The sequence below is a fragment of the Grammomys surdaster genome, unplaced genomic scaffold (assembly GCF_004785775.1).
Source record: "Grammomys surdaster isolate TR1022 unplaced genomic scaffold, NIH_TR_1.0 138, whole genome shotgun sequence".
In the NCBI taxonomy this organism is placed as follows: Eukaryota; Metazoa; Chordata; class Mammalia; order Rodentia; family Muridae; genus Grammomys; species Grammomys surdaster.
The window spans coordinates 6,926,793-6,951,943 of NW_021604596.1; the positions used below are offsets into that span (position 1 = coordinate 6,926,793).

Sequence of the window (25,151 nt, forward strand, 5' to 3'; positions counted from 1 at the left end):
AGTGATACACTGTTTCTCAAAAGGTAAGGTAGGCTGTTGTTGAGAAAGATGCAAATATTGACCTTTGAGTTCCACCTGCTTACACTGTACATTCTTACAGTCTTTCATGTTCACACATACAAACATTCATGAATACAATTGCCATGATGTGAAAGAAAGCTTATCATCATAAAGTATCCAAGAAAAAGATTTTTGAAGATTAAAATGAATTTTATACATTTTTGCTGCATTATTTTAGGTAGTAGATTATTGAGAAATGATTTGTTAGGTAGCAGTCATTTATGTCTGCTTAGTGTCACAGTCTCACAAGGTTATGACAATCAGATTAAAAAACTATTTTCAAAACAGAAGGAATGTGGAATGAGAATCGGGCAACTTCACACTGTTTTATCAAGGTGACACTTACACGGAACATGGTGTTGGAGAAAATGGCAAAGGTGTTACAGTAGGAAATGAATTCTGACAGTAAAACAACCGAAATGATAGAACTAATGCCATGTGTCAAACTGTACTCATACCTGCATTCAAATACCAGGGAAACTCAGAAGTCTTACAGCATTAGATATAAGCAAAACCTACTGTCACAAAGATTCATCAAAACAACTGTAAAAGGTACAGATTTCATGCCAGTCAGGTCCAACGTAAAGTATAATCATCTCATAAATATCTCAGAAAAATAATGTACATTAAAAGTTAAAGTTGTGGGTGGCCTTATCCTTGGAGGAGATACAATGCTGCAATTTTTATTACGTGTTTAATACAAATATTTTCTATGTATTTACTAATTGCTCCTCAATTACTCAATAGATGGGGAAAATGTAATAGTTTTTATCATCTCCCAAGCAAAATTCTTAAACTAAGGTAGGTTTACTGTGCTTCTAATATTTTTCCTAGTTATTCACTACAATATCTTGATCTTACATAAAATGGATATAAACTCAAAAAGTAGAAATAATGTTAAAAATTAAAAAACAGCAAATTTCACTCATAAAAGAGTAAGGTACTATAGCTTGTCCATTCTCAGACCATGAATGCTGTCAAGAAGAACTAAAATGTACTACACTAACATCTCACACATGATAGAAAACGTCCTTCTTTTATCTCAAAACAAAATATCAGGAAATGGTCTGGAATTGAAAGCATTGAATGTTACTTAGTGTAGAAATATATTCATGCATCTGAAGCAGAGAGTTTTCTTAATTCACATCAGTATTCAACTATCTAATGTTTTTATTTCTCTGTTAAGAGAGAGATGCACAAACACAGAGAAAAAAATATTGTCATCCAAGCATGATAGATAATATGGATCATAAAGACATTAACCAAAATATAAATGTAAACATACATTTTAATATATACATGTATTTTAGTGTATATACATTACCCAAACTAACAGCTAATATTTATTTATTGAAAGTAGCTATTTCATAAACTTTTATAACACTTCCTCCTGATCATTAATCTTATATTAATGAAATATATTTGGCATACAATTATTAAAATCAAGAAATGTAAATTATGATACTGATTTTATAATTTGATCAGCCAGAGAAAATAAAAACCACACATATTCCTACTCAGGAAGTCTTTTAAAGTAAGGAATTCAATTACAGTAACAAGTGGATATAACATTAGAGCATAACAGAGAAATAATGTTATAGTTTTTACACAGCTCCAAAGTCACACCATTTACAACAATTAATACAGAAAATGCTAATTAATTCATCCAGGCACTGAGTCAGAAAGCTGTCTAAAATTTTCTGAGACTTTACCTTAATGATTAAACCTTAAACTTAAATATCATACTGATGGCAGCCATGGATGATAGAGACTGTTTAGCCAGCTCTCGTGTGTATACACATACTCTCGTTAAGCTTCTGAAAAATTGCAAACGTGTATATGTTTTTTACAGGTATTTACATTTTAATGAGTAATATAACATTATTTGGAAGTGGAAAACTTAAGATATATTTTCACAGTTTATCTAGATTTATTGAATGTATTTAGCATATTTTCAAATTATGCAGCGAAGGACTTTTGAAATAAGGAATAACAGAACACTTTATATGTATTAAAAATAAAGCAAAGTGAGCTGATTCCTGGACAGATATAACTCCAAGATTAAAAAATCTCTGCTGGACTATCTAAATCAGTTTGGAATTTCTTCCCTTTTATTAGCAGTTTGTCCAGAAGGCTTCATGGTGAGTGCACACACCTGTCTTAATAAGATAATAAATCAAGCTATGGTGTCAGTTTACAGAAAAACTTGAAGGTCATCTCAAACATTGAATCAGTGGAATGTCTTTGGAATTTTTTCTAAATAGGTTTTATGCTAAGAGACAACATAAAGCCGAGCAAGGGTACCAAAGGGAGGTGATAAATCGGGCTGGCATTCCATGGCATGGTACCAGCTATTTAGAACAAAAGAACAGGAATGTGCACCACCTTTAAAGAAAATCAATGACTGTGGCAAGGATTCATTGTTTGCCTATTTTGTCTCTACTTCTAACACTCCATACATTATAATAAAATTCTTGATCACACATTAATATTTCAAAAGAATGCCTGTAATTCCAGTACCCATATATCTGACATCTACTTCTGGACTTTGTAGGCACATGCATTCAAGCACATATATCTACATACAAAAATATCTGTGTACATATAGTCATAATCAAAATATATTTTTAAAAGAATATTCAAATGTCATTGTTCAATGACAAAATTTCACAAATTGACACAAACATCATTAGCCGGATTACTAAATACTAAACAGGCACAAATTGACTCATTAGGAGATGTCCTACATGTGCTTCATTGCCTTCTCAATAAGTTACAATGCCCGTGTGAAGCTGAGGTTTTCAACTCTCGATAACACCAGTTCTGCATCTTCAGCTTGGCAAAGCAGCTTCCAACTAGAAGCCATTCCCCTGTAACACTCTGTATCTGTTAGCTACCAAATTCAAACATACTGTATCTGTTAGCTAACAAATTCAAAAATAAAGTTCAATAAAAAAATGATGACATAGTTGCATACAAAGCTCATGTCTCCACCAAAGATGTTCTCTTTTCTGAAAACTGGGTATGGGTCAAACTTACATTGCTTAAAATATGTTCATCAAATGAGTTTGGCTAAAATAGTCTATAAAAATACCCTTTTGAAAAATTCTACAAAGTTTCTCAAGATAGCTGTGAAATTTAATATTAACATATAATAAAAAGATATACATGCTATATTCATGCATTTAATTATTTTCTTCTTTCATTTTATTATGAGTTTTACTACATTTTCTAAGTAATCTTATGAAAGTGTGTTTTGTCTTTTACTTTTGAAGTTATAGTTAATTAAAATATTACTCCCTTTCTTTATTTCTCTTCAAATCCTCCCAAATACCCCTTCCCAATCTCTTTTATTCTTCAACCTTCTTCTTTCATTTTTTATTATTGCCTGTCTATATGTATAAGTACATACAATGGAATACAAGGCCTATTGACTAATAACAAATTCAAACTGATCTTTTATATGTTAAAGAAGTTGCTTAAATTTACAGCAAAAAAATTAGAATTGTTTGAGTACAAACACATTTTACAAAAAATTTCCATAAATGATAACGAAATATATTGCATATATTGCATATATATATCATATATAACCAACCAATCAACCTCTTAATTAAGTATTTACTAACCAGTCTATTATTGGATATCAAATCAAAGAAAGGGGTAGTAGAAACAGATAAGAATAGTCTCTTTCAAATTATTGTGGTAAGGCTTTATAGGTATGTGAATATTGACAAAAAAAGATAAAAATAAATGTAAAGCAAGACATTTGGACAGGAATTAAGGAAGGCTATTTTGCTATTTCCAACAGGGAATAAGTATGTATTCCTATTATAAGCTATTAAAATTCTCCATAGTTGACATGTCAGCCAAAACAAGTTACTTTTTTAACTGGATTTGTCTTATGAGATTCCACATGAGCAGCACATGCTCAACCCACTTTGCATCTCACATAACACAAAGTTTTCTTAAAGTGAAGTTTATTTGTAAAACCATTGTAGCAACTGACTTAACTGCATCCATTGATTCACCTGACCTAAATAAAGAAATACAAGAGGAAAAGCAATTTCTAAATTTCAGATTTTAATGGAAACCTTGTACCACTCATTGAAATGTAGTTGAATTTAATCTTCTCTCCTTTGCTAAATGACATCCATAGACAACCTGCCTCTTTCATCTGCAAGCCACTCTAGGAGCAAACACAACTGAGATACCACTGCATGAGGTAAACTTGATGAAATGAGGATTTATTCGAATCTCTCCAGATAAAGATTGGAAAGAGGAAAAAAGGATACACACTAGTAATAAGAAAGCGACTATTTTCAAGTCCAGTGTGAGTACTCTCGCATGTATCTGGCACCTATAGTCCCTGCTCTCAGCTGTATGAAGAAGACTAATGATGAGTGACTGGCACTTCAGCTCTATATAGTTTGTCAAAGTTCCTTTGGACTCTGATCACTTTCATTTCCTGTGGCTTACATTTTAGAAAGAAAGAATTAAATCTTGATTGTACTATTTCTAATTTGATTTCCAAATGCCCAATGATTGCATGAGTCTAGTGGGTACTGAGGGCTTTTACAATTAATTAGTTTTGTGATAACTAGTTTTTGTTTTCTGCAAAACAGTCATTAATTTAAATCTTGTAAATTAGAAACCTAAATGAAGGGCTGTACAGCCGTTAGAGATATTTCTTCAGAGAATGTGATTGCCTCTGTAATTCTCCAATATTCAGAATTACTTTCAAGCAAGACACTTTATCAGAAAGAAGAAAAATAAAAAATGGAAATATGAGAGACGTAATTATGTTTTTAGATAACATAATTTCAAAGACCAAAGTAATGAGTGAACTTTTATATTTAAAGAAGCAACCCCCCCCTCAAAAAGAGCACACAGCTGGGTGGTGGCGGCGCACACCTTTAATCCCAGCACTTGGGAGGCAGAGGCAGGTGGATTTCTGAGTTCGAGGCCAGCCTGGTCTACAGAGTGAGTTCCAGGACAGCCAGAGCTACACAGAGAAACCTTGTCTCGAAAAAAACAACAACAAAAATAATAATAAAATAATAAAATAAAATAAAATAAAATAAATAAAGAAGCAAAACCAAAGAAGATATGTTTATGATAGGTTTATTATTTGAAATGCAAGCATTTAAAATTTAAATTGGAACAGGGTTTCAGACTTGTTTTATAGCTATAATATAAACCCTGGTTTCATTCAAATGATATAACTCCTCAATAAAAGTTAATATTTCAGATGTAAATTAAATAATTCTAATTTAAAGAAAATCCATATTTAATAAAAGTCACACTTTATGTTTTATGCTTGTGTATCTGTGTGTGTATGTCAGAGAGTACATATCTGAAGGTTAAGGAAAGCATGTGTGAAGAACACATCTTCTTCCACTGTAGGGTTCCTTGATCTCTAACTCAGCTAGCTGGTATGGCAGCAAATGTCTTTAACAACTTAGCCATTTCACTGTCTGAAGATGCTGATTCATAATTGAAAGAATAAGTCTTCATGATGTACATGTCCAAATTAAGTAAGTTTAGTGATAAGTTGGCTGTTTTAATGATAACTCAATATATTTTAAATCATTGTTCATGTACCTATACTATGAGTTCATTTCATGTTTAGAAATAATAAATTTTCTGGCTTCTCAGTATTTAGTAATTTCTATTTCATATTCTTTAAATGATCAGACTAGGAACAAATGTATTCTCTTTTTTGTTTACCGATTTCCACTCTATATAGTGAACTTGTTTGCTCTTTTAAATATTCAGTGCTTAAAGCCTATGAATATTATGCATGTGTTTGTTAATATCATGTATGTGCTTTTATGCAACAGTATAATTCCTTCAAATATGCATATTTATCTTCATATGTTTACTAATATTATATACGTGTACATAAGTACATGTATATGCAATAAGTAATCTTTTAAAGGGTTGTACCAAAGAATGTTATTAACATAGCCAATGTAATTATGAAAGAATGAAACTAAATCATCCTCTAAAATGTAGCAAGTTAATAGAGCATGTGCTTCCGCTCCTAACTGAAGATACTTGAGATGTACTTTCTCTTTGCAGCTCTTAAGTTTTACTATTTGTATGCAGGATCTCCTGATAACAATGTTGTTTCAGGAAAGGCATTTCTAACTGTGCAATTTTGTTCAATACTTCAATGGCACTTGTAGCATTGGTCTCAAAAGTAAAGAACCTAACTACATCATTAATGGCACACTTTGTTTTGAGATCCGCATGATTTTCGTCCTCTATAACTGTCACATCCACTAGTGTCACATCTGAAATACAAGACTCATTTGCAATATTCAGCACTATCATTCATAAAACTTTCCTGTGGTGATTTCATTTAGAATGCCAAAAATCACTAACGGGAGTTCTGTTACAAGAAACAAGTCTGGCTTATTTTTGCAAATTTATTTTACTTCCACAGTCAGCAGCAGGTATTGATTGCCCACTGTGTTGAGAGCCTGGTGCTGGGTATTGTGCGGAAATCATTGCACAGGAAATAAAATATTTCCTCTGAGAATTGTGTATGTATCACTTAATGAGAGGAAATGGAAAACTTTATAGCAATGATTAGGCATCAGTAAACCCACTCATTTAGTCGTTATTCATTATCATTCCTCACTTAAGTTTACTGTGTGCTAGCCTTTTGTTTATTAAACCATCTGAGTTTTCTTAATTATTACAAATATGCTCATACTTTCAAAACACACAGTCCACAGGCAGGCCACAGTGAAGTCACTTCAGAATAATAGTCAAGCGATGCTTTACTGTGACAAGCGTTAGCTGAGCAGAACCAGAACAGTTATCTGTAGACTGTTCTCAAAAAACGCAATGATTTTACCTGGCATTGACGAACACAGCACTGAGAGCAGAAAATGTAATAAAGGTTCTGAGTTTGGACAAAATGGGGACACTTAACATGGCAGATTAGCACATGAGATATTAAGTGGCCAGAAACACTGGGGCGTGTGCAATTATACATTTGCATGTATAGATGTAATTGTAATATTACATGTTAAACACATGCTCACACATATGGAGAAAGAGAAGACATGCTTAGTATCGGTAAATGGACTGTATTGAGCAAAACTGGTGAAAATCTTGAAGAAAATGCTTAACTAAGGATAGTTAATAGGCTTAAACATTTTTTAATAGAATAGTGAAGGTACTCTCTCAACTTTGAAACATGCCTTTGCCTTATCAGTGTTATGGATGAATGTGGATGAAAAGAACTATCTAGACTGACATGTTGTGAATCCAGGGAATACTTCCTTCTTAAATAAAGATGATACACCAGTCTCAGACATTCTCTAATTCTTCCAGTCTATCCATAAGGCTATCAAAATCATATTTTCTAATTCTTCTATCTGATTAAGAATTAAATGCAACACTTACTAACTCTAAATTAGTGTTATAGAGTTGATTCTCTGGGTAAAAGCACAGTCTCATATCTAAGTTCAATCCTGAACCCCATGATGGAAGAAAAAATCTTCCAGATTTTGTCTTCTTATCTTCATGCAGTTGCAACTTCACACACACACACACACACACACACACACACACACACACACACACACACACACAGAAATCCATGCTAGCTATAACAAATAAAAAATAACAACCTGGGAGCATGGCAATCAGATGGTTAGGTCTGCTTTTGGATAGATTTCTTTTCCAGTCTGCTATTACAGTCCCTGATACATTTTATGCATATCACAATGAGTTACTTTTATTGTAAAACAAAATGTAAAACAAATTATTTATAATATTAGAGTCCTTCCCTTTTTGTTATTGTTATTTCATAAAGAGAAACCTGTAGTCATTTCTGTTTAGAATCTTCCAGAATTTATTGCCTAAAAATTTAAAATACCTATTCCATTAAATTGACACATCTATAAACTGAAAATAAGTCCAACATATTTTCAGAGAACAGAAATTATGAAAACACTAAGGAGAATCTGTCAAGCATACATTTATTTCTCTAAATCCATCTCAGTTCTTATAGGACTAGAGAAGTTTGCAATCATTTCCTAAGAAGGTTGCTCCTGTGTTAGCAATGGCAGTTGAGGCTCCCAGAATGTTGATAGATGTAGTTATAGCTTTATGTGTACCTGGCATTATTCTGTTTATCCAGATTTCTCCTCCCGCTCAGGATTTACTTTATCCGTAAGATTCTTTCTCTGTTTTAAAGAGGGCTTTAAAGATGTTCCTAAACTTTGGGAGAGCAGGCCACCAAAACAATGTTCCAGCCCCAAAACTAACAAGATAAAAGTATTTGTAGTAGCAATATGGCTCTGTATGGACACGGTGCTTGCTGTCTGAAACCTAAGTTCAGTTTCCAACATCCACATGGTGAGAGGACAGAACTGACTCCTGTACGTTGTTCTCTGGTCTCCAGAATCTGTCTATGGCACTGCATCAGCACAAACACACACACACACACACACACACACACACACACACACACACACACAAACACAAACACATACATAAATAAAAGTATTAACAATTTATAAGAAATAAAGACTTAAGTTATAATTTTGAAGCAGCCAAGCATAAACTGCAACATTTTACCTTTTACCTGCCTTTATTCAAGGAAAATTATGAAGAAACTTCATGGACCAGGAACTTTTGGAGAAGCGTCTTTATCATATTGAAAATAGTCATTGAAATGTAGAAGTCATTGTGTGTCCAATCTAATGTTATCAAACCTTCAGATGAACAATTTTTCTACATATAAAGTTTCTTAAAATACTCACTGTCAATCTATTTTATGTTCGGTAAAAGTATATTTGAGCTAAGGGAAAATATGTTAAATTGGTTAAGTGTATTGTTTAATCGTAGTGCTTTTGCCTAGCATGTGGTCTGGTTTCCAGTACCAACAAAAATAAAAATAGAAATAAAATAAAGCTAGAGAGATAGGACAGTGGTAAAGGACTTGCACTGTTTTAGCAAAGGACCCAAGTTCAGATTTACTACACATATCAGGCAGGTCACAACTTTTTGTAATTCCAACTTTAGGAGATGTGATGTCCTATTCTGGCCTCCTTGAGCATCCACTCTCATGTGCCTATAACTCATACCATACAGAGATCCATACATGCACATACACATAATTATAAAAATATGAAAATGTGGGCATGTCTCCTAGAGACTATTGGAACAAAAGCATGAAGAGCAGAGGGACACTGAATGAAGTTAGTGAAGCCACAGCTTGCCTGAAATCTCAGCTGCCTGCTTGTTTTCCATCGTAGTCCAGAAAATCTGCTGATTTCTTCATTTAACTGTTACTTTGAGAATTTACAAATGTATGGGTTGTTTTGCATTTGGATAAAGAGATGATAAGACTTGGATTTTAGAGGAAGAGCAAAGAATAGCTGAAGAAAAGATTTTACAGAATGTGGCAAATTGTCATCCAAGAAAGAGTCAGATTTAGTGATAAACTTACAAGGTCCTATGGCTGTTGTCTTTTTAAGATTTCTACTTAGAAACATATAGAGAAAATCTATAGCAAACCATAGTCTTTTGAATTGTAAAGGGTTTACCCACTTATACAACAGCTTTAAAGGCGATCAGTTACAGACTGAGTCTCAATGGTGCTAAATTTGCCTAAACATGGAATGACCCAGACTCAATGACCAGTGAGACAAAATGAAACACATGATAATCAAAGTCATAAAAAGGGAGCTTACAATAGCTTGGGAAATTCTTCAAATATAAAATAAGCTTAATAAAAGACTATCACATCATGATGGTCACAGGACCCTCCCTTCCCTCCAAATGGAGATAAGTAGGCATTTGAAATAAAACTTTAAAGTAAGGAATAGTTGAATATTCCTAGCTGAATAATCTTTTCTAAAACAAAGTAATGTAGTATCCATAAGAGTATTACTGCCTAGTTATATGCATTTGCATATCATTCACATAAGTGTTAATATAGTATTTATTTTATTTTCTGTTAGGGAGTTACATACATGCATATATTGTGTTGTGATTCACTCCCATTTCTTCTCCTGCAATTACGTCCCTATCCATTCTCTCAGACATCTATCAATCAGTCTCATTTTTTTTCTACGTTACCTGAGTTTACTTAGCCTGTATGTACATGGATGTCAGACCAACTACTGGAGCATGGGTAGCTTATAAGGGGGCCACATACCTGAAGAAACTCCCCTTCCCCAACAGCCATCAATTAACAATAGTTTACCATCCAAGCCTCAGCCTGGCATGAGCTTCTCCTCAATGCATGCTGGGGATTTGGCTAGCATGATCTTGTGTAGGTCTTATGTATGCACATGGATCTCTGTGAATTCATGAGTGCTGTGGGCCTGCTATGCCTGACACATACTGTTTCACTGTAGATCTTAACTGCCTTCGTGTTTGCATTTTTTTTCATGTCATCTTTTAAGAAGATCCCTGAGCATCATGGGGATAGAGTAAGATTTACAACAGAACACTCCACAATGTTGTATTCTTTGCATTCTCTTTTGATCTTGACCACCTGAAAGACTTATTGAAGACATTGTCTCCAGAATTAAAAGCATTTGAGCAGAAACCAGGAATTTTGCATTTAGGGTCTGCTTTCCTTTTTGATCTGTTAAACAGTTAGAAGACTGTTGACATAAATGGGTTTACTCACTGACTCCATTAAGCTCTGTGGCTAATGAAGGATTCCTAGAAACTAAATATAACTATGAAGGATAACAGAGTTCTCACAACACTGCTCATAATTGTCAGTTGGAAACATGTGAGATGTTTATTCCTTGAGATAAGAATAAATAAGATCCTCCCTGTTCTGCATAACTAATTTTAAGCTATGACAATTTTATGTTATGCCAAATGGGAATGAGATTTCTGTAATGTTAATTACCAAACCAACATCAATTTACCAGAGTACAATTTATTCTGATTTTCTAGATTTTTTTGACAATGTGAAAATAGATCAGTCAATAGGTGTGAATACATGTGTACTAAGAGGATATGGTAGGTGGTCCTGGCTTCTGGTGATACACGTAATGCATTTGGTATCAATGTCTGCTGCCCCCTGACTGTCCTGCTTTCTTCCTTTCTCAAAGTCTAATTTAGTTCATCAGTTCTATGATGCTCATTTAAATGCTTACCATCCTTCAGCTTTTACCAACCGGAGCATTCATCTTACTAAAACTGTACTCTGCCTGTGATTTCCTACCCAATTTTTTTGATTCCGGGCTTTAGTGCACCCAGACTTAAGGCAGTCATTCTCAAGTTGAAATCAGAGTGAGTCCTGCCCTGAAGGGCTCCTTTCAACTCACTGCTGGGCCTGAATTGGCTTTGTTCCTTGGCTCTATCTAGTCCTTCATCCTGATCATCTGGCCTTCAGGGACTCATGCCTTAGGGTCATTTGCTTTGGTTTCCATTTCAAGGCTTGCATGCTTTTCACCCTCTGCTTTTCCCTTTTCTTTTTCTATATTAGACTTTAAAGTTCCAGTGCCTTACATTTCTGATTGTAATATTTCCTTGGTCATGCTTTGGTGACATGGATATGCCCTACTGTTTTATTGACCCCTTGTACCCTGTTAAGAATTTCAATAAGCTCTCTTAGATTTATTCTTTTTTTGACTGCAGTTTATTTTAAATATGTATAGTCGGCATCTGTGATAGTTAATTTTTTGTGAACTTTATTAGTTTGAAGAATACCTAGAAGGTAAGGGACACCTTTAGATGTGTCTCTGGGCTTTTTTTTTTCTTCAGTAAGCAAGGAAGACACTTTCTGAATGTGATTGTCACTATCCCTTGAGCTGGGATCCTAAACAGAATAAAAACTGCATGTATGCTATAAGGGCTATCTGCCAGGACAGGGTATAAATAAAAACTTACAGCCTTGATTTCTAGGCTGGTAGCCATAATGACAGTCCCTAAGAAGCAGCAGTGGTTTAATTTCATTTTCAAAACTAACGGCCCACAAGGTCATTGAAGATATAAATAGCTTACAAGTGAACACAGGTGAGAGGACACTCACTAGTGAATTAACTTTTCTTTCAGTAGGAAAGAAATTTTTTATTGTATTTTTCCCAGATTTTTCTCCTGCTTGTCAACTTCCCCAGAACAGATTTCAAACTGAGGATACTACCTTCAGATCAAATTTCAACTTGTCATTAAACTGACAAGCAATAACACTTTTGAGGAGCACAGTTTAATCTGGCCAGAGATATCTTAGATTATGCCATCTCCTTGGTCTGATGGTTGACCTGCCTTTGAAATGCTTGACAAATTCCACATGGTTTTAAGTATCTTCAGGAACTATCAGTTCATAGGATAGGATATATATGTGTGTGTGTGTGTGTGTGTGTGTGTGTGTGTATGTGTGTGTTTATGTATATGATGTATATGTATATATTCATTTGTATCCAGGTTATTGTCTTTCAGGTATTTCTGAAAGCTTAGTTTAGTCCAATATTAATACAACATAGAGTATTGTCATATTCTTTTTCCTCTACAAACATGATCAATTTTTTGGTTTAAAACAAATGCTATCATCTGAGTATTTCAGGAAAACAGATGATTTTATTTAAGACCTTCTTGACTATGCTTTATAAATGTATGGAACATGGTTTTAGAGGGAAGAGAAACCCATAAACCCACATGGTAATATTTATACATAGGCCAGAGAAACACATGCACAAGTAAAGAAGCATGATGAAGTCTTTTCCTGAACATGTTTCTGAAGTAAAGTTTTTAATTAAGAAACATCTTCTCAATTGGCAAATATTTAAGCATATCCGTCTGTTAGATGTACTTTTAAAAGAAGAAGACAATATGCAGAAAAGATAGAGACGCAAGGTATGACAATGACAGTACATGCCCACAATCCTAGTACTAGGCTGTGATAAAATCAAGAGTTCAAGAACAAGCAGAGGAACTTACAAAGATTGTGTTTAAACAAAATAAAAAACAAAAACAAACAAAGGCAAACATATGCAAGTGAAGAGACTTGACTTCCAGTAGCGATCTGAACTACATAATGAAAGAGAAAAGCATAAATGTATACATGCTCATGAATAGGTCAAGAATGCTACAATAGAGAGGGACTTGGATGTATTAGGAAAGGGAGAAAAGAAAGGGATTTTTCTGAAGCATCAGCAGAGGAAGTAACATAAATACAGAAAGTGAGGAAGTACACTGTGTAGATGTGATGAGAGATTCTATATAGAGGAAACGGGTTGCAAAATGTGTGAGGCAGCCATTTCTCTGTATTTCCCAAGAAGATCAAGGAGACAAGAATGTTTGAATGCTTGTCAGTGCCGATGTTTTACTTGGCTAAAGAGAGGAACTCAAAAAAAGAGAGTTTGGAAATAATAGCGAAAATCACTGTGATTTAGTCTAGGATAAGTCTTTGGACCTTGGAGATGATGTTCTTTGAAGAATTTATTACATTTTATTCATGTTTTTTTGTGTGTGCATGAGATTGTACACACATACACACACAAACACAGACAGCATTGGCATGTTAGGCTATGATTTGCATTTGGAGGCTAAAAGACAGCTTTGGGATGTCGGTTCTCTTTTCCACCACGTAGATTTGAGGGACTGGTTTACACAGGTACGTCTCTTTGCTCAATCCAACGAGTACATTCTGATTCACATCACTGTCTCCAAAACAGTTCCTCAGAGATGCTTGGGGGAAACAAGAAAGGATAGTGCCCTGCAGAATCTTAGAAAAGGACCGGGGATGTTTGAGCAAGCACTGAAAACCTCAGTTTGCCGATAGTAGATGGTATGGGATGCTAGCTATAATTGGGGAGTGGCATTTATGGAAGTTGGGTTACAGTGTTAATGTTGTATTTGAAGGTATAGTCGTGGATGAACCTAAATTTCCACTAGCAGCAAAGGGAGAAGTAGTTATTATTCTATGGAGATGACACTGAAGGAAATAGGAGCAGGTTCAGAAATGAAGCTCAGTATTTGATAAATGAGGTTTGAGTTAAGAATTAGACAGCTAAGAAAGTATGCCCAGTTAGTATTTAATGTTTACATACAAACTTGGTGGAGTGGTCTGGTTTGGTGGTGGTGTTTCATGGTGATGGTGATGACGATGATGGTGGTGGTGGAGGTGATATGGGAGTGTGTGTGTGTGTGTGTGTGTGTGTGTGTGTTCTACAGAGGAATAGCAATGCTATATTTTATTGCTTCATATTTTCCTTGAATACTGGCTATACAAAATCCAGGGTGGTTGTTTTTTCTTATTTTCTCATAGTAAGAAGTTACAGATTTTTTCCAATCCCAGGATCTGGCCTTCACAGACACAAGGTAATGTGCTCCAGAATTTGATCTTTGCATCAGAACACACAATGTATCCATTGCAAAGCTTTGCGGTTTTAGTAACTCTCCACTCTGCCCCTTGCCCCTCTCTGCTTGCTCTCCCCATTTTGTTTATTTTCCTCATCTGCTCCAGAATCTTTCTTCATTGTCATTAATCAAATACTGGCACACTTCCAGGCATCTATGCAGTTGGGCAAGGACAAAGTGTGAATGGGTGAGGTGCCACAGAGCCCAGATAGAGTTCAAGACTATTTAGAAATGTCTAAGAAGATTCAGAGAAGACACTACTGATGCTGGGCAGCTCAGAATTCCACACTTGTGTATGAATTTCATTTTAAGAATGAAGAGAATGATTTGGCTTTCTTTCTTTTCAGCTAAGTAACGTTAACAAAAATCCTAAGTTACACTTATATTACTGAAGAGGAAACATAAAATAAGCATAAATATATAAGTCAATATGCAGCCTAGCATTATATAGTTTTAAAAGACAAAATAAAATATGATCTTTTAGTTTTCTCTTATCCCACCAATAAACTGCCATCATCTGGTGATTAGACTTTTCATAATAATTCATAAATAGCTTGGCATGCAATTCTCATGAAATTCAGATGAGGAAGTGGAAGCATAAATGAACAAACTTGACACATTAAATTAAATCCAATCAGTCTGATTCTTTCCAAGTTCTGACCATGCAAGTTGCTAATATATTATTGTTCCAGATCTATCCCCAGATCCTCTTATCAAAGAATTATGAATTTAGATAAATTTCATTTCATTTACAACACATATGTTGCAATAGATCATTCTGATATTGCACAAGGTACAACTGTCAAATAGAAAATTCCAAATACATACATGAAGTGTTGGCCCCTGTGTTATCACCAGTCTTCTATATATTTAAATAGTTGTATAAGTAGGCTGGCACATCGTCACATTTCCAAATAGCAGAACTGTTAGAAGGAGTACATTTTCTCAAGTTAATGATCATTTGAATGAATCTTGGAGTAGACCCACATTCATCTAATGTAGCTTTGACATGAATAAGTCTTCTCTCCTTCCTCCATTTTTCCTCTCTCCACCTAGGGGGTGTTCACTGGTACGTTCTCTCTTTTCTTCCTTTCTCTCTCCTTCCTTCTTTCTCTTTCTCCCTTTCATTTCTTCTCCTTTCTTCTCACCCTCTTTCTTCTTTCTTTCTTTCAGAAACAGAGCACTAATCAGTGGACATCTGAGGCTATTTAATTATGTGGATTCATTGTGTATTGGTTGTTAGATTAATGATGGCCCATATTCATAAATTTCAGTTTAGACTGCCTTCATAATTGGAGAAAATATTTTACAAAATGGCTAAAGCATTGCTTAGCGCAAAGCAAAACTGTCTTCGTTTCAAACTTATGATGCACCGTGACCCAAGTGAGAGTTTCTAATTCAGATTCATTAATGGCATGAAAACTAGTTTTAAATTAATAAGGTCTTTTTCAACAATTTCTCAGAGCAGAATGTATATACAGAATAATAAATAACCCCTTTTTAGCAACATATAGGTTTTGAGAGAAAGTAGGTTGCGTACTCTGAAAAGCACTTCTGACCTTATACCTCAGAGATTACCCAAGGGCACTCATACACCTTACATCCACTAAAAGCTTTGGAAGACTCATGACTGCCAAGCTTTATTGACTTTCCTGTAACACACTATTTACAATATGTGCGCCGAGCTTCCAGTCTCTCTATTAATACGTCTATTAATATCCCTATACTCTCATGGCCTCTCATTAATAATAATGCCAAGAGTAGCAGTTCCAATGTGCTTATTTTTTTGATCATTAAGAAACCTTACATATACCCAGGTTTTCTGATGGTAATGACTCGATACAAAGTCAGGTTTGAAGGTAATTTCAGATATTGTTAGTTATAAAAAATGAATTTATGATCATATTGGTTGCTCAAAATTCACTTAATAATAGAAATATGTTATAAATCTATAATTTCACATAATTTATTTTACATAATAAATAATAATTTAAAGTTCAGAGTACAGGTATATTAGCACAAGTTATATATATATATATATATATATATATATATATATATATATATATATTAAGTATATATACATATACATGTATATATACTAATACTATGCTGTCATTCAAATGTAATTCAAAAACTGATTATAAGTTCTAGATAGAATCCAGTTACCTGCCGGGCGGTGGTGGCACACACCTTTAATCCCAGCACTTGGGAGGCAGAGGCAGGTGGATTTCTGAGTTCAAGAGTTCCAGGCTAACCTGGTCTACAGAGTGAGTTCCAGGACAGCCAGGGCTACACAGAGAAACCCTGTCTCGAAAAAACAAACCAAACAAAACAAAACAAAACAAAACAAAACAAAAAACCAGAATCCAGTTACCCATTTGAAATTGTACTAGAGTATTGAATTTTGAGACTAGAATTAGTTTATTAGAAGTTTCTAGTTAATATTTGCAATATTTAAGGGGAAATTATTTTGTGTTCTATACAGATTAAAATGAGCATTCATGGACCATAAGCCATTGAGCAGGAAATATAGAATTTTATTTTGTTAATTCCAATATGAATCTAATTTTATACTATAACAACAGAAAGTCATAAAAAGCAGTTGCAGAAAGTATAAAACAGCTGGTGAAAAATTTTGAAAGTCTGTAAATACATATATATATATATATATATATATATATATATATATATATATATACATTTATGAAATACATACTACTTGTAAATATATTCTAAAAATCAGGATATAGAAAGTCCACATACCATAGAACTAAAACCCAAGTAATTGAAGCCATCATAGTTGAAACATAATCCTGTTCAGATTAATAATTAATTGGTGTATAACCAGCCCTATCATTAGTATTAAGATGATGTGGTAATAGAAGATTCGATTAGTCACAGACAGGAAGGGGGAAAATGAACTTGATATATGGATTTTTTTCACTATATAGAAGCAGTACAAGCAATTTACTCTGGATTGTATGCTCAGAAAAAAGAACTCAGATAGTGTTATCATTGGGGATTAGCTGAAGCTGAAAATGGTCTTTTAGAACATGTAACCAGTGAAATTAGACCTTTTTGTCCACACGATGTTACTGCCTTCCAAAGAAGCAAGAACTGGTCTCTGAAGGGGTTTAATGTGAGAGGACTCTCAATGAAGGACTTTAGGGAGAAAGCTATGCGTGCTATGCATAGATATTGTCAACACTTGTCTACCTTAGAGATTAATACATCTTCTCAGCCACATTCATATCTACTTCCCAAGGCCTCACTTCTGGATATTTCCCTAAGTCATAGGCATACCTCAGTCTTGAGGTTTATTTTTTAACTCTTTCTCCTTCATTACATAGTTTAGTATACATGAAGATCAGGTAAAACACTGGGGACAGGAGATGGTGTCTATTCTCCTCTCTCTCCTTGACCTTCCTGGTACCATATGTAGAGTCTCTAGCTAACAAACTTTACAATAAGTAATGTTCTGATGGCTATTGTTACAGAGGAAAGCTATGAGAACCCATACTGGTTTTCAATTTAAACAGCCTGCCCAAGTAATGAATACAAGTAAGTATTCGTCTAAGTAAAGAACTCCTAAAATATGTCAGGAAAGGAGAGTGTGAAACAATGGAGATGAAGAGACAGTGCGAGTGTGGAAGTGTTAAGATTTTGGGAGTTATGGAATAAAAGTAAAACTCAGCCCACCTGAGCAGATACAAACAGAATCAACCTCTGGGAGGCATCCTATGAGTGCAGGGGTAGAAAACTGAATGTTCCGTGTTTTTAGACTATGGCTTCCAAGGTTTGCTCTTATAACCACTCAGGCTTCATCACCATTTCAGGCAGAGAATGGTGAACATCGAGAACATCTCAGGCTCCTGATCTGATCTACAGAAAAAGTATAAGTTTCATGTTTGCAAAAACAAGACCCAACATATTCTTCTGGTATATGCAGGAACCATCTTCACATATAGGTTTATGCACATGCACACAAACACAGACACTCACACATACACCTTTGAAAATAAAGTTATATAACCTAGAGACATATGCATTAATAAAAGTCCATGACCCCTGATCACAATGGGCTCAGGTGGAGACTTCAGAAACTTTAGTAGAAAGTATTAAAGAACAGAAAAATAATTATAACAATTTTGAAGAAAAAAATTTTGAGAACATGTTCTTGTTTATACTGTGTCTCCAGAGGATCTAAGTCTCATGGAAATTATATTACAGTGATGATAGACAACTACAAAAAAAGAGATAATTTCAGTATGAAAATCCAAGAAGGACAGCTGTGAGTTGTTGGCTTATGGCATATATTATATTTTCCATCCATTGTTCTTTAGCAGTCTATGCAGCACCCACAATAAAAAACTTTGTAGAAAATATTTTAGCATTCTTTTATAATTATGCAGATAGGCCTTCAGTGTAGAAAAGTTAGTTATTTTGCCCATGCTACTAATCATATCCTATATGTGACAGAAAAAATTCTCTAAAGAAATAGAACAATATATGCATATGGACTTTCTAGAATGGTGTATAGCCCATAGGGGTTGAGGCATCCAATAATAGCTAACTACACCCTGGAGGTACTGGGATTCTCTAACACATAGTATGACAAACTGTGAGTCTCTGCAGTTCCAATCTGCTGCTGAAGACCAGGAATACTCCTGGAGAGATGCAGCCTTTCTGTGTTGGAAAGACAAAGACAAATCTGAGACAGTACAGAGGCAGCAGCAGCAACAGAGATTGCCACACTTATCAGCAAATTGTGAAGTCAAGCAATGAACAGCACTGTTTTCTCATATGACCACTTGGTATTAAAATATTGGCCATTGCAGGAAGGTATCATCCAGTCTGGAGGAAGGTGCACCCTCTCTCCTCAAAAGACCAATCCTGCCATTATTATCACATGTCTGCCAATGGTATTGTTAGTAAATTTGATATCCAATCTACTTGAACAACAAGATTAGGCATCACAGCATGCTCTGATAAAAAAAAATATTAAACTTGGCAGGTGTGCTTAGTATCATTAATGATTATGGAAAAGAATGAAGATAAATAGCAGCTAGAACATAACTGTATGTAATTTTAAAATTTATTTTTACTAGAAGTATGAGAAATTCAGCATATTATAACCCTAAAGTCAGAATGAATGTATTCAAATGTGATTTATGCTAACAATCAGGGAGAGTTATTCCTTTGTTAGCATACTATTCTTATGCACAAGTGGAACAAACAAAGCCTTAAAAGACTCAGTGACTTTCTCAAGGTTACCTGAATAAAAACATAAGAACCAAAATTTGTGTGAGGCACTTTGACACCATTGCTTGTATTCTTAGGAACTGTATAGTCTTCTTCTTCTTTTGAAGATTCCTATAAAGTTTCAATTCAGGTGGACAGATCCAGTCAATTCAAGCCAGCAACCAATGTCATCATTAAAAGCTGCAACTTATGTGTCTTCTCTGTACAGTCAATGACTTCATTCAGAACTTGGCAGTCTCCTTTAGCTGGAGCATTTCTCCCAGTCACACAGTTTAGTTAACCTTGCCCTGGGTTATGTAGAGCTGCAGGATAGTGGTACCGACCCCTCAGCCCAAAGCAGCTGAAGCTCCTTAGGCAGACATCTAAGTGGAGTCACCATTTATTGGCTTAATCTTCATGTCCTGCATGCTCTGCAACCTTTCTAAACCAACGGATAGTATGGGAACTCTTGGGTCACCCTTGTTATTTTTTCTGCTTTTTCTCTTGGATCTTTAAGAGCACATTGCTCTTCCACATACCTGCTGTGTGAGCCTTGTTTCACAGTTCTGTCTCTGCATACATCTGCAGCAGAATACACAGCAAAATTCGGACATGATGGATTCCTCTATAAAATATATGGGGGAGGAATAGTCTAAACCAGAAAGATATGTGAATTCTTTGAGAACTCTTTGTCTCAGACATGAAAAAGATTTTCTTAAGGAAGATAATCACAAAGAACCTATCAGTCTTGAGGCATGCTTGAGAAGTCTTTGTGTATAAACCATGGGGAGTGACATGGTTATGGGCTCATTCATACTGCCAGGAAAGCATCTGAGTAGGGTTACCATAAACATTCTACACTGACACAAGTAGCAATGCAACATACCAAAAACAAATTTGTGAAAACTTAGCATTGTTGGGAGTGATTTTATCTACTTGTGAGTATACTAAAATTACTTGCAGGAACCAGGTGCTTATCTCAGTGCCATTGAGTATACATGACTTAAACTGGGGACACTGTGTTCAATTTCTACTATCCCAAAAAGAAAATAATCATACTGACCATAAAGCATATGATATCAAACAAACAAACAACATGAAACAAGAACCTCTCTCTTCTTTAAAATAAAAAAAAAGAACTTTAAATCAGATTGTGTTACATTCATCAAATATTATTGTGATTTAAGGGGAATTGTCTTCTTATCCTTTCTAAAGTTATATTTAAATGAAATAATTATGCAAATGTTAGTTTGTAGTGTTGAAATCAGTGTACATTTTCTTATAAAATAAAAAGGTTTTAATCTTACAGAATAAATTGTAATGAACTTCATAATATGAGTAGTAGAATCTAATGATAATTTCCTAGTAAAAATCAATCTTGCACCTTGTTTTGCTTTATAGAGTGAAAATATTAGAAGAACTAAGAGTACCTCAGTGTATTCAATAGAAATAATAAAACAGAGCAACACTAAAAATTTATTTCCAATATTACTAATCTATTTTTAAATGACTGTTTCCCTCAATAGATGAAAATATCAGTGCAAAGCAAGTATATTTGTGAATCAATAAAAAAATACAAAGCAGAAATTTTAAGCAAATTTACAATAATCATGTGAAAATCTACAAAGCTAGTTGAATACTTATCTCTGGTAATGTAGAATTATTACTTTAAAAGAATATTTTAGTAATAAATTACAACGATGGCTTTCTAAAAAAGAATGAACAGGATAGGCAATAAGGGCAGAAGTCTTATAAGCAGGAGAAAATGATTAACAAGCATCTAAGATCATATACCTCTCAATAGCATATACATGTATTTCCTGTACCACTCACTTGACATGTGATTAAATACAATGGCTGATGCATATCATGGCTCGAATAGTGCTTTTTCTTCATTGTCAACTTGACTGGATCTGGAATCCTCTAAATGGCAAACATCTAATTGTATCTATTGGATCATTTTAGAAAGGATTAACTGTGAAACAAAATCCTAGCTTGAATTAAGCAGAAGCATCCTGTGTGGATTCCTTGACTGCATAAAACAGAGAAAGCTGGGAAAAGCACCCGTCTCTCTCTCTACTTCCTCCCTCTGGGTACAATGTGACCATCTGTCTCATGTATTTGACTCTCTGGACACTTCTCTACACTATTCAGATGCACTGTACCCCTTCAAATTATTAATATTTCATTTTATATTTCTTTTTTTTTTTAAGGTTCTAAATTTTATTTCTGGACAGACACCTAATTTAAACACAAGCAAGTCTCCACGTTAAAAATGTTGAAATCCATCTGGTAGGGCTGACCGATGACCATAGTTCAGTATAAACCCTCAGTCTTGTCACTGTGTAAATCCTTACAGACCCAGCTTCGTTCTCCTCCAGTGTCTTCTCTTAGAGTTGTACCTGATTTTGTTACCAGTTTTCATCCGGATCCACTGAGGAATTGGACGATTTTGCTTTTGTTTCTTGGCCAGGAATCGCTTGATTCTGAAAGTCTTGTGAGAAGACATGGCGAGAAGCCGAATCAGGCGCAGTGCTCACGATGGCGGGGGTAAAGGAGAAGAGTCATTTTATATTTCTTAAATCACTTCCATCAGACACTGTGTCATAACAATAAGTACAGTACAGCATTCCGATACAATTTAATCTTAGTAGTAAAATAAATCATAAAATCTACATAGTTCTACCAGAAATATTTAAGTCACATGCAATTTGAAATCCACACAGCCTGCACATATAGAAATATTATCACAAAATAAGCAAACTGGGGCTGGCTTTTGTTATGTTAGACACAAAGGATGAGTAGAACAAGAAGCCTGATTAACATGGGCCACGTTTTTAAATGTATGGCTGGGTATAGAGTTTTGAGCTCATAATTTTCAGTCAACAAATTTCTTCTTAAATATCTTAAATCATAAAGCTAACCTTTAATCAAGCTTTTGATTAGCCCCATACTCTTATATGTTTGTTAGTGTTTTTGACATTATTAGCAGCCATAAAATGATACCAGGACATAGACGTTGTTCATGAAATATGATGCATAGTAATCAGAATATTTTTATAATATTTATTTTAATGACTGTTTTTTGTGCATATTCAGGATCTATAGTATCAGTTGAGGTTTAACTGAAATTGCAGCATAAGAGCTGTAAAATTTTCTTCATTAAATTTTTTATTTAGATTTTTGAGAAATTTTCTTTCCTTTGTAACTGTTTTAAAAGTCTATCTTCAACAGATAAAAATAATAAGTGTAGTTAAAGATGCTAATTAATATTACATAAAGGCAATTCCTTAATGTTTCTAGGCCTGTAACATGTGGTAGCCATGCATATTTGTCTCTATGCATGACTATAAAGCCTAATTTCTGGAGCTCTTACGCTCGCTCTTCAATCTATCCTTTCAGCAAGTTTCAGTCATAATTTCTTCCTCTCTCTTCCCAACAACCACTAAGTACTATGGTAATGAGGCACCCCATCCAGCACTCATTCCTGAAGACTTCCACCTGATTCCCACAAAGTCTAAGATCTTGCCTCCAAAATGACTTCACTCTCTTGTTTACAAAGATCAGACTTGTGTGAGTGAGTTACCACTCCATTAGACTCCTGATTTCCCATCTTCCTCCTATTACCAAGCATGGCTTGGTAAATTTCTCATTCTGTCTTGTCATTTACTCCTCCTACCTTTCCAAGAAATACAAACATCTTAGTGGTTTTGAAATCCTGTGGCAATGAAGATTATCTCTCTAGATTTTAAATTTAGCACTAAATATTATCACTTATCATAAAGCATTATTGACAGATATGGTGAAGAGTGTGTTGTGGTACTCCTGATCCAGCACAAGGAAACGCTGTTGTTCGCCTTGAACAAACATTGGCAGCTCTGCCTATGGAGACGTACACAAGAGGAATAGACAAGGTTAACTGAAAGAAACCTCAAACATTCTTCAAAAGATCAAAGAACAGAAATCTGTTTCAGTGTTATTTTTCCCATCAGTACCACACATACAAAATACAAATGACCCATAGAGAAATGTAAGGACATGCCATAAAGAAAGAAAATATGATATTTGAAGGAGATATTTGGGGAAATTTATGAAGGAATAACATCAAAAACTAAAAAGCATTGAAATTTATTGTAAACATCGTAACATCATTGAATGACTTTTGGAAAAGCATTTTCATTCTAAAACTTCAACTTTTTCTTTCTTTTTTTTCTTTTTCTTTTTCTTTTTTTTTGTTTTTTTGTTTTTTGTTTTTTGTTTTTTGAGACAGGGTTTCTCTGTGTAGCCCTGGCTGTCCTGGAACTCACTTTGTAGACCAGGTTGACCTCGAACTCAGAAATCCGACTGCCTGTTGCCTCCCAAGTGCTGTGATTAAAGGCGTGCACCACTACTGCCCGGCTGTCATTCTAAAACTTCAATTCTGGGGTTGGAGAGACAGCTCAGTTGTTAAGAGCAGACACTACTCTTCAAGCAGATTTAACTGAGATCCCAGCTTCTAAGTCAAATGACTGATGACACCTATAATGACAAAATCAGAAAGGTCCCAGTCTTCTGGCTTCTTGAGGCATCTACACTCATTTACATATACCCTACCACTAACACATGCATGTAAAAATAAATCTCAAAAGACTTTCCTGTCTACTCTGCCAAAAAAAGAGTAAGTTGGATAATTCATGATATCTTAGTGAAAACCTAATATCCTGAGTCATTACTTAAGTCATTGAACATTTACATAATGACTCTTCCACGCCTACTTCCTCGTAGGCACTAAGATACAAATTTCCTACTAGAATGTATGACAGGAAATCACCAATTGGTTCATAATGAGATTAGTCCTTGGCATGCTTAGGACACAATGGGGTGTGAATGAGGCATTAATAATTATTCACACTAGAGAAGAGTCTGGGAGATTTTCAGATGAAGCGACACAAGAAGATATTCCTATCCTGGACTCTCCAGACCAGGGCTGCATATCAGAAGCCATTGAGTTAAGGACCTATGGTGTCAGGGGCTAGAATGCCTTGAGCATAGGGTGTGGGATGGGGAGCAGAGTGAGTTCCCATAGTACCTGAAAAACCAGTTCTCATAGTCTGGAAAACAAGGGTTTTACCCTTAAAACTCAAAAAGTTACAAGAGAACTTTGATAACAGCTCTACCCTTACTGTAGGTTGTTTGAGAGATCATTTCAATGTATTCAGTTGGCACTTCATGAAGACAAAGACAAGGACTCTATGGGTTAATAAAAATGAGATGGTCCACAGTGGTCTGTGCCTTGCCTTTAGTAATTCTTGTCCCGTACTCTACTTCATCCTTACCTGGCACCCCTAAGGTAGGCAGTATTCACTCACTTTAATTCTATTTTGAGAACAGAAGTAGGAAGTAAGCACAGGAGAGGATTGCTGATGGCTTAACTGAAACTCTTCCATGTCATAGAAAACTAATATTTGCAGCTGATAATCTATAAAATGAATAATTTCTCCAGCATTAAATTCTTA

General features: G+C 34.8%; 2 protein-coding genes across 3 annotated transcripts in view; one reads left to right on the top strand and one right to left on the bottom strand.

Moving 5' to 3' along the window:
* Positions 1 to 25,151, top strand: part of Cntn5 (contactin 5) — a 1,025,091-nt gene that overhangs the window by 14,879 nt on the left and 985,061 nt on the right. The gene's annotated exons all lie outside the window — the stretch shown is intronic.
* Positions 21,906 to 22,186, bottom strand: LOC114617729 (60S ribosomal protein L39). The gene has a single exon (XM_028763354.1). The coding sequence runs from the start codon at positions 22,163 to 22,165 to the stop codon at positions 22,010 to 22,012; it is 156 nt and encodes a 51-aa protein (XP_028619187.1). The 5' UTR covers positions 22,166 to 22,186; the 3' UTR covers positions 21,906 to 22,009.